This window comes from Empidonax traillii, unplaced genomic scaffold (assembly GCF_003031625.1).
Source record: "Empidonax traillii isolate 1590-97213 ecotype Southwest subspecies unplaced genomic scaffold, ASM303162v1 scaffold448:size1359114, whole genome shotgun sequence".
Lineage (NCBI taxonomy): Eukaryota > Metazoa > Chordata > Aves > Passeriformes > Tyrannidae > Empidonax > Empidonax traillii.
This window is the reverse complement of record NW_020955641.1, coordinates 1235033-1246098: the sequence shown is the minus strand read 5'-3', so window position 1 is coordinate 1246098 and position 11066 is coordinate 1235033. Positions and strand designations below refer to the sequence as shown.

The 11066-nt window shown below is 43.2% G+C and overlaps 1 protein-coding gene across 1 annotated transcript; it reads left to right on the top strand.

Annotated features, from left to right (window-relative positions):
- The first annotated feature begins 564 nt into the window (after positions 1–564).
- Positions 565–10716, top strand: LOC114063008 (protein-glutamine gamma-glutamyltransferase E-like). Its single transcript, XM_027894987.1, has 13 exons — positions 565–589; positions 1742–1909; positions 2235–2477; positions 3023–3141; positions 3626–3754; positions 4702–4879; positions 5038–5173; positions 5832–5935; positions 6414–6659; positions 7603–7908; positions 8328–8485; positions 8689–8822; positions 10439–10716. Exons 1-13 carry the CDS (start codon positions 580–582, stop codon positions 10584–10586), a joined length of 2079 nt encoding a protein of 692 aa, XP_027750788.1. The 5' UTR covers positions 565–579; the 3' UTR covers positions 10587–10716.
- Positions 10717–11066: the final 350 nt, after the last annotated feature.

Here is an 11066-nt window from a genome sequence, read left to right as displayed (position 1 = left end):
ACAAGAGAGGCCTGCAAGGCAGCTTGGAATAAACACCAGGAGCTGACACAACAGCCACAACTTGTTCTTCCTGACGTACTGTCTGCCGGCATAAATGGACTGTTGGGGTTTTTCTTTCAACATAACTAACCTTTCTATCAGGGAAAAACAACTTGCTGAGTATCCAAGGACAGGCTGAAATCCTAAATTATCGTTATTATTAAGAGTTAGGCTATTCCTGTAATTTTATCATTATAACGAAAAGCAGCTAAATATTGAAATTCTTCTAGCTTTAAATACATTAAGAAACTCTTAACAAGTGGCCAGACTGTTGGGAATAAATATTGTCCAAGCTTCAGATGTCAAGTTGCAAGGACACAAGGTCAGGCTGTGAGAGTGAAAAACGAATGGAAGATGAATCCTCAAACCCTGCTGGGTCAGATCAGGGCTGGGGGCAAAGGCTCCACCCCCACAGGAAATATTGCAAACAAGCCTTAAAGAAGGGAAAGGCAGCAGCAATACCTTGAGCCAACAGAAGGAGAGGAGGGCCATTCAGAGGGAAGCTTCAGGAGCTGCTCCCAGAGGACAAACCGCTCAGGAATGGGCCAAGGTGAGCGAGGGCAGAGCCCCTTCCTGGAGCTGCTCGTTCTTCCCTCTCACCCACCCGGCATCTGCAGCTCTGTCATGGGCTCTCAGAGATCACTGCTGCTCCAGGGAGCTTGGACCCGAGAAAGGAAAGGAAGAGAAAATTCTTCCACTGAGAGGACTTTCACCGGAATCGCGTTTTCCCCGCGCGCGGTTTGTGTGGGGAAAGTGAGAGTCAGGAAAACGGGTGTATGAACAGGATATATAACTACGGTGCATTTTGCAGATAGGATGGAGGGGAAAGTCTGCAGTTGTACTTGAAGTTGTCAGACAACTGACCAATCTGGCATAAGAGAAGGAAGGAAAGCAGAACTTCAGGAATGTATCATTCTGAGGAAGGCTTCAGCGAGAAGGCTGAGCATGTAGTTAAGGCAGACAGGATACAACAATTTAGGGTTTTCTTTTTTGGTTGGATTGTTGCAGTGGTGGGGTGGTTTTTTTTTGTTTTTTTTTTGCTCACGTGCTGATGTTTCTACATGTGCAAACTGACCAGTTTATTATAAATGGTCCCACGTTGCTTTTCCAACTCCTGCCTTTCTAAAGGCAGATCTTTCTGAGCCCTCAGCTGGTTCTGCAATAAATGTGCTTCATTGCTAAGTTTCTGAAGATTATTTTTTTTTTAAGTAGGTATGTTCCTGGAAAAATGGAAGTATGTGCTGGTTGAGTCAACACTGTAAAAAAACATGTTCCTGCCCATTTGAACTGTGACTACATTGCTAAGACAACTCATGGAATTATTTCAAGGCTCGTTTAAACTTGATAACCTTATGATCCTGCTATACAAAATTCCTTACACTGATAAATCTGTTTGAGCACGGGGTAATGATTTTTTTACTCAATAATGGCACAGGACAACTATATCCCACTACTAAGGACCACACTCCTATGCTTTCCTATTCTCCCTCTTTGCAGGGGGAGAGGGAATAAAGAACAATATTAAAAAAATAATGAAGAGTAAGAAAAAACATTTTTAAAAAAAGTTCTGGATTTGGTGGAAACTTCACAAATGGGTACCAGTTACCTGTAGAAAGTAGTAAGCAATTCTTCAGAGTGTGTTTGTGTTTCTTCCTCTTCGGATGGACCCTCAAGTTTTCTTGCTCTTCTCACTTCTCCACAGCTGCAACGCAGCCGAGTATCAACTGGCACCTGAAAGAAAACGCAAGAGAACACCACACAAGTAAATTCTCTGGTGATGAACTGGTTGTGAGGAGAGGACAGGCCTTCACTGTCACCTTCAACGGAACAGAACATCCTGAGCACAACTTCATATTCATTGCAGAAACAGGTATGGCTCCCAGCTTCCTTCACAGGGAGAGTAATTCTGCCTCAGGATGTTCTTTTGGCCTGGTCTGCACTAGAGAGCAGCAAGATCACCCCTCAGAGACAACGTGCTGGTTCACATAGGCATGGAATTGTTTGAGGTGCTTGTTGTGTTACCTCTGTCTCAGTGAGCAGTCACAGCTTCCTTCACTTTCCAATATAATGCACAAATTCATCTGAGGGGAGGGTTTCATCCCCGCTGGGTGCGTTGATGACTAAATCTCTATTTCAGGGAAGTGGAGAAAAGAAAAAAAATGTTGTTTGTTTTGTGGTTTTTTTTTCCTTAAAAGGTCCAAAACCCTCAAAGGCAACTAAGACTCTGGCCACATTTGGTACCTCCAGCACAGCAAGCACAGAGGGCTGGAGTGCAGTTCGACAGTCCAGCAGTTCCAACTCTGTGAGCATCTCCATCTCCAGCCCACACAACGCCATCATTGGACGTTACAGGCTGAGTGTTCAGAGCACTGCAAGTGACAGCCCCTCAACAGCAAAACTTGGCACTTTTGTTCTGCTTTTTAACCCTTGGTCTTCAGGTATGAAGCGTGTCGAATTTCCCCTGAAAGAATTAAGTTTCTTGTAGCTTTGTTAGTATTTGAAGCATTTGATCTATACCTTAATACAGGGGCTGAGCATTGACCACACAGAGTATTAATGACCAAAAAAAAAAAAAAAAAAAAAAAAAGTTCAACAGTTTCTTAGAACCTTCTGGTCTATAAAATCATCTCCATGTCATGCACTTACTGAACAATTCCTTGCCCTAAAAGATTAAGTTCTGGTTTTGACAGTTCTGCTGCTGCACAAGTTTAGAATAGAGTATCTGCCTTCTGTAGAACCAAGAAAGAGTCATATTTACAATCTTCTCACAGATTTGACAGTGTCATACCTCTCTCTGCCCTCTGATACTAGCCACCTTTTTCTCCAGCTGTAGAAAATCGTGAGTTTCATGATCTCTTTATAACAGCAAGAACAGCAAAGGGTAGATCTTTGCAAGCATTCTTATAGATGGAGACCAAGGCTCCTGAAATTTTGCTCTTTTTTGCCTGCTGTGGTTGTACATACCTCTGTGTTGCTTTTTCAGGTGATGATGTGTTCCTGCCTAGCAAGGCTGAGTGCGAGGAATATGTGCTAGAAGAATTTGGCATCATTTTTGCAGGCAACAAAGATCACGTCAGCGGCTTTGGATGGAACTTTGGGCAGGTAAACGTGGCACCGAGACACCAGGCGTTGTTTTGTGTGCTGGTCTTTGCATGAACTGGCTCGTTTGCCTTTTCCAGTTCGTTGCACGCCTCTCTGAAGAGCAGGAGTCTGGTGTTGAAATCAGAACTTGTGCCGAGCCCTGTTAACATTGATTAATGAGGATCTTTAATGGATTCATCAGTGCTCTGCCTTGGGGGTGCAGCCAGCACAAACCTCTGTGTCTTTACTAAGACGCTAAGTAGCATTACAGTAGTAAAATACCGTAGGAGAGGCAAAGCCCTGGCCTAAAGCCCACAGATTCCAAGCTCTGTGAGTTCTGACCTGCAGAGTTTGCTGTGGCCACGTTTTAATACAGAAACTCCTGGCTGAGCTACATCATTTAGTGATTAAAAAAAAACCCAAAAAACCAACACCCAGCATTCAATGCTTATATGGCTTTGAGTAACCTGTGCTTCCAAACCACTAATTTATTTCTGTGCCACAGTTTCAGGGGGATATCCTCGACATCTGCCTTTCCATAATGGATCGGAGCTTGTACTACCGTCAGGACCCCGTCACTGATGTGTCTCACCGGCACGACCCCAGGTACCTGGGCCGTGTCCTCAGTGCCATGGTAAGGACCGTGTTCCCAAAGTCCAAACCACTAACTGCTCTTTTTGAAGGAGTCAGTGAAAGCAAATATAAAGACATTTCTCAGAGAATTTTAGGTCTGTATGCACCAGGCAGGGTGGGTGGTGAAATACGGGCCTGAGAAAACACCTGGGTGGTGTATCTGGTCTGAGCCTGCTGGATTTACCTCATCTGGGGTATTTCTGTTACGTGTGACTTCGATGTCCAGCAGTCAAACCTAAAATATAGGATGTGGGGTGGGATGCTGAGGGCCCCTGAAGGTCATTAGTCCAGTTGCCCATTTGAAGTGGAACTACAGTGGTCCCAGACCAGCTCAGCCATGGGCTTGTGAGGCTGCTTTGAAAGTCCCCGAGGGAGGAGGTGTCCTGGCCTCTCTGGGTGACCAGTCCAGAGCTGCACTACTCTCTTAGTGAGGAATTTTCCCTCTTATGTCAAATATGATCTTCCCAAGCCACAACTTTCTGCTGTTGCCTCTGTTATATAACAGAGAAAGATTAGTAAGAACACACATTTGATGTGTTCCATCAAGTATTTGTAACCTGGTTTAACATTCCCCCTTTATCCTCTTAACCAGACTGAGCCACCCCGGTGCTCCCAACCTCTCCCTGTAGATTATGTGTTCCAGGTGCCCTGACCACCTCGGTAACCCCCCTCCTGAGCCTTCTCCAGTGTCTCAACATCCCGTTGAACTCAGGGACCTGAAACTAGAGACAGGATTGCTGGCCCAGCCTCGCCAGGGGTAATTAAAGGGTGTGAACAGCTTCCCTCAACCTCCTGGTGATGCTTTTCCCAGTGCAGCCCAGCACAAGCTTTCCCTTTATGGTGTTGGCTCAAATCCAATATGGCATTTGCTGTAACTCCCAGGCCCCTTTCAGACAGGCTGTAAACTCTTAATTTACCTCGTCATAAATACAGTGAATATCTTTTCAGGTCAACGCCAATGATGACCAAGGGGTGGTGCTAGGAAACTGGAGTGGAACTTATGAGGGTGGGAAAAATCCGACCAGCTGGACTGGAAGTGGTGAAATCCTGCAAAACTGGAAGAACTCAGGATTCAAACCTGTTAGATATGGACAGTGTTGGGTTTTTGCAGCAGTACTGACTACAGGTATGTTTTATGTCACACCCTTAACTGACATGGCACAGGTTGCATTAAAATAAGGACCAGAAATACTTCCTGCCTGGAATTATTTCCAAGCATTGCTGTGTGATACGAAATTGCCAGAAATCCTGGTTTCTGACTAAGGTTTCCTGTTCACCCTCCAGTGCTTAGATGTCTGGGGATTCCCACTCGGACAATCACGAACTTCAGCTCTGCCCACGATGCAGATGGAAATCTGCGTGTGGATGAGTTTTATGATGCAGAGGGAAATCATTTGGAGAGGGGAGCTGACAGCATATGGTAAGGCTCAATATTTAATAATAGGACTTATCCAATGCCTGTAATGTCTTCAGGTGCAGAGCAAAGATTCTAATGACAAATGCTCTACCTTCTTAAAAATTGCCTTAAAAACAGCAACACACACAAACGCAGAGGATCAATTAAAAAAATACTACAAAATAGTGCTACAAAACTTGGTGGTTTTGCTTTCAGTTAAACATAGAATTGTGACATGAATTGCAACAGCTAATTGAAGCCAGAGCAGGCAAAGTTACAGTTATGATGCCACAGATAACTGCAATATTGCACTGGAAACATCAAACGGTGGGGACTTCACTTAGTTTGAAACTATTCTTCAAAACATGTTAAACTGTAAAAGTTCAACAAAACCAGCTTTGCTGTGGTTTTTTTTCTTCCACTAACATCATTTCATGTGAAATATAATTTATCTGCTGCTGCTATTAAGCATCAAATGCAGCTCAAACAGGTTTGCATTCAGCAAAGAGCAAAAGTTATTTAGTTAACATGGGCAGGGTCAGAGTGGAAGTGGTGAGTCTCAGATAAGAATCTGTGCAAATCGAGGCATTTAATCCATTTAACTAAGATGGCTGATTAAAGGATGTGAAGAGGAATTCACAAACACATACTGGTAGCTTACTTGGTTCGTTTTTGCTTGTAGGAATTTCCATGTCTGGAATGAAAGCTGGTTCACACGCAAGGACTTGGGCCCCTCATACAGTGGATGGCAAATTCTGGATGCAACTCCCCAGGAAGAAAGTGGAGGTACACAAATTTTATTTCAGGAATAATGTTGAAAAATTGCAAATTCACTTTTAGAGAAAGGAGAAAAAAAAAAAAAGTAAAATAACTGTAAAAGTAGTTTCTCATCCTGCTCAGAAATGGTTGCAGAAGAGAATCCTTTATGTATTGCATTAGAAAAGCTTCAGACCATCTGTGGATGCCAAGAAAGAAACTGGGCTTCTAAGAGCAGTTTTTCCACACCAATTCCCTTATTTCGAATATAGGCATCAAGAGCTATTGAAAACTAAGGGGTAACATAAAATAAATCAAGTGTACATTCAGAATAAACACAAGATACACTGATGACTTGCCTGGCATGAGGGTCTGTGTGGATAAAAGGGCTTGAATGGGACAGCAGCACCGGCCATGCAGGAGTCACTGATAAACCTCTGCCTAGTAATCTGCCTCCTGTCAAAGACTTGGTGATGCCTCAGTGATTTTTTTTTTCTGGATGCTGTAGGGATTTATCAGTGTGGTCCTGCCTCCCGGCACGCCGTCAAAGAAGGAGAGGTGGATCTGGAGTACGACTGCCCATTCGTGTTTGCAGAGGTGAATGCAGACTGCATGTACTGGAATTATGACTCAGCCACTGGAAAGAAAACGTTAATACTGTCCAAGTCCACTGAGATTGGTGCATCCATCAGCACGAAGGCTGTCGGTAGAGACGACCGCGTGGATGTCACCAGGGATTATAAATATGAAGAAGGTAAATAAAAACTCTGGTTCTTCTGTTTATGCAGCTGCTTCATCCCCCCAGAGCATGTAAACTTTGGGTTAGGAACCTCTTACTGGGCAATTTTGTGTCTCTGTAAGGTAGGAGCAAAATTTATACTCTATTTATTCAGTTCTAACAGAAAAGGGAAGTGAAGGTAAAGAGTAAAAAATACTGCCTGTTCTGACATGGAGCTGCTTTATGGGACTTCAATAAGGCAAGTCCAAGGATCTCCAAATAAAACATTCACTGCTCCATCTGCTTATTGCTGACATGCACTGCCTGCCTCTGCTTGGTGAGAATTAGGCTACAACCCAGTTATTTGTCTGCAGGAAGGGCCTATTACAGGAACCTAAGCTAAACCAGCACTTAGGCCCACAAAAAGCGACTCTTCCAAAAGATCAAACAGCTTGACAACTTGTCAGGCCTTTGGGTCTGATGGTGGGGTCATGAATGTATCCCTCTTTTTCCTTTGTTCAGGCACAGTTTTTCTTTCCCTGGTAAACTGCCATTGTCTCAATCCCTGAGCCTCCTCACCTCCCTTCTGTTTTCTGCCCTCCTGTGGAAACGGGGATTGAGGTGCTGGGTGGATGTTTGGCTGCCAGCCAGAGACAACCCACCACACTCTGCCATCAGCTGCCCCTTAATTTAGGGGCCTTTTCTGGATTAGCAAATAAGAATTCACATTCCTAAACGTTGCAGCCGTAAAAAGGGACAGAAAGGGGGAAGAGTGAGACACTTTGGACTCAAGATTTTGTGTTCCAAAAAATGCTATTACAGGGACAGCGACACCACTGAGTGCAGATCCAGGAAACGAGGGAGGGCTGTGGAAAACAGAAGGTCTCTTCCTAAGCAGAGACACCACGTTCTGCTAGCTTGTCTCTAGCAGCCATAAGAGGTGAATGTTAAGGATAATTTTCGTGGTTCTCTCTGACAGGCTCCACAAAAGAGAGAGAGATTTTTAAAAAAGCCCGTAAGAAGCTGGGACTTGAGGATAAATTTGATCCCACGGCACCGACACAAGAGGAGATCGAGCAGAAGCCTGACATCTCAGGGAAATTCAAGGTGGCTGGCTCTCTGGAAGTTGGCAAAGATCTCAACCTACTTCTGGTTCTTGCAAATCTGCAGTCTCATGCTAAGACTGTTCATGTAAAAATGACTGCATGGAGCACTCTGTACACCAGGAGACCAGTTCGTGAGATCTGGAAGGACTCCCTATCTGTCACTCTGTCTCCTAGGGAAGGTAATTTTTCGAACAACTTTTAAAATCATAATTGTTTTATCAGTAAATGGGTATTGGAAGCTGCTCAACTTGGATAAAAGAGCTCTAAGAAACTGCAATCCCAGCATGTCCCATAGCAAATGGAGAGGCACTGGTAAACTCTTTAAACTCCAGCTGTTGCATCTTTCAGAGAAATTGGGAAGAAAACAAGCCAAGCAATGCAAGAGTAGTGAATGGAGAAGGGATAACACTGAATAAATCGCTGCCTCTCTAGAGCAAACTGATAAATTTGCAGGAATCGAGCTTGGCAGTGATAGCTGAAGGCCCTCCTAGTTCCAGACACAGCATAAAAGGGAAATACTAATGTTAGGTATGAGACTCTGTGGGATTATAAAAGTGTGTATCACTTCCTTCTTTTTTTTTTTTTCCCCCTCTCCCAGAAAAACAATTTCCCATTAAGATAAAGTATAACGAATACCAGCAGAAGTTAACTCCAGACAAAACAATCCAGGTCACAGCTATATGTCACGTCGAAGATGGGGTTCAAGTGCTTGTGCAAAGGAACATCGCCCTGGACAACCCTGCCATCGACGTACAGGTGAGTTGCTGTCCCTCTGCTCCAACTGCAGTGGCACAGGAAAGGGGAAATCAGCTCTTATGAGCACTTTCTTCCCTAAAAGGGATGTTCTGCTCACGTTCTGCCACGGCTCATCGGAGCATCTCTTACTACCTCCTCTTCTGATGCCTGAGGATAGAAAAGAGCACAGGGAGCCTGGCCTGACAAGCCTTTTCTTTGCACAGGTACTTGGTGAAGCAAAAGTGAATAAAGAAGTGGATGTGGAAGTGGTGTTTACCAATCCCATCGATGCAGAAGTGATGGACTGCGTGCTGCAGGTCGAAGGCAGCGACCTGCTGACGGGAATCCTCGAGTTACGGTAAGTCCCAGAAATGCCTCCTTCCTGCTATTACAGACACGTGAGCAAGAATTTAGGCATGGATGACTTGGAACCAAACAGGGGGATGAGGCATCCCCTTCTTCTTGCTGCAACCTGGGAGGCCAGCCAGTGTGACATCTCCTAACGAAGCACACAAGGATGAACCAGCTCTTCCCAAACTGCAGAGCCAAAGCCCGGCTCAGATGAAGTCAAATAATTGCTGCCATAATTGGGCAGAACTTGTTTTCCTGCCTATCTAGCAGGTCAACACAGTTCCAGAAAAAAAAAAAAAAAAAAAAAAAAAAAAAAAAAAAAAAAAAAAAAAAAAAAAAAAAAAAAAAAAAAAAAAAAAAAAAACCAAACAAAACAGGCTTATCCAAGCTGTAAATTTTGCTGAGGCTGTCTATGCTGCTGCAGGCCAGACAGCTTGAACCTTCTTGCTCTGATCCAAGGGCCAGCAATAGGATATGTGACTGTTTCTGTCCATCCTCACCCAAACTGCAGCATATATTAACCAGGACTTTGAGGCAGGCAGGGAGAGAATAGGAAAAATGGTGAATATTATAATAAAAGTCTGAGTAGGGGGGTTTTAATTAAAAAAAAAAAAAAAAAAAAAAGCTTTTTCCAAAACAAGAACTACAGGCACACTAATTTTCAAGCTCTGCTTTCAGAATTCTTTTAGGAGATTAGTAAACAGAGTCGAGAAACTATTTCATAATGTTAAGATGGTGATTGAGAGGACTGGAATAAAATGGGTTCCCATTTACTATAGATCCCAGGTTCCTATTTTTATGCTTTGGTGACTTTGCATCTTGTCCTGCGCTTTTTTGTTCAGTATTTCACAACTTAAAGAGAAAGGTTAAATTTTCAGACTGTCCCTCATTTTGCACAAACACAAAATTCCAGACAAATTTCAACATATTCTCACAAATGCAGTTATTTCTGAAAAACACCTGGGATGGGGGAGCCTGCTCTTTTACTGAATACACAGACAGACAAACAAACAAACAAACAAACATACACAACAATCCAACATTGCCATTTGCACATGACCAATTAGGAATGGTCCATCCCATAATTTATGTTCTCCTGAGGGGAATTTAATAACCTCCTGTTGTCTCTCCCATCCAACTTTATCCTCAGGCAAAACGAGGCAATATGAGAGGGTAAAGGAAAAACATAAACAAGAGCTTCCAAGAATGACAAGATAACACCAGGGTAGAACACCTGAACTTCCATTCAGAATTTCCTGCTCTGTAAACACTGAGGTTTTCTGGGTGCCATAATCTACTCTAATTCAGGAGTTGGGATTAACATTCCTCACAGTCTCAGATGGTGCTGTTTCAATAATTCAGTGATGTGTGTGGAGTCTTATCCTGTATGATTTAATTTTGTCCCTCTTTGTGGGCTTATCTGGGTCGCTGCATAATGAATTTATGGAAGATCTTAATGCCTGGATTTGAGGGTTTAAATACTTATCAGATAGCCAAGTCCTGTGTGGTCTCTCCGTGGCCACCTTGCATTGAACTGACAGGAATTCTTATTTAAGGGGTAAGAAACTCAAGCATGATGCACAAGCCTGTTTTCAGCTTGTATTTCTCCCTTTTTTTTTTTAGCATACCACCACTGAAAGCCAGCGAGAAATCCAGTACCAGGTTCAAACTCATCCCCTCTGAGGCGGGTCCCAAACATCTACTTGTTAATTTCTCCTGTGATAAATTTGCAGATATCAAGACCTTTAAGATGGTAAATGTGACTCATTAACATGAAGATATTCAAGGAATGGTCTGTGTGTGTATAAATTGAACGTGATAAGAAATCTTGGATACTTAACAACGAGATAATTAGCAAAACAGATCCTCACTTCCTGTGATAAGGGGGTCACCAAGATCATATCATTGCAATTTTACACTGTAATTTTAAATAAACTGAGGAATGGCTGATTCTTCATTTACTGTTGTGAGTGTCCATGTTATTTGGAGACTGACTTCTGCCTGGTTTTCTTTGTAAATAATTCCTCCTGGCTCCAGATTTCTCTGCACAAACATTCATAAACTCATTTTTACATACTGAAAGCTTCATACATTAGGAGTTCCAAGGCAGTGTTTCTCCTTACTGCAACTGTGATACCAGAACATAGTGAGGATGAGCTGCCCAATTTATATAATTTAGCTTTGTCTTCTTTGTTACAGAGCCTGTACTGACATTTCCCTAACCCCCCACCCCCCCTTTTTTTTTTTTTTT

Coding starts and splice junctions, on each gene's coding strand:
- LOC114063008 (XM_027894987.1), top strand. Junction 5,174..5,831: donor AGGGGAGCTGACAGCATATG/GTAAGGCTCAAT, acceptor TTTTGCTTGTAG/GAATTTCCATGTCTGGAATG. Junction 8,823..10,438: donor ACGGGAATCCTCGAGTTACG/GTAAGTCCCAGA, acceptor TTTTTTTTTTAG/CATACCACCACTGAAAGCCA.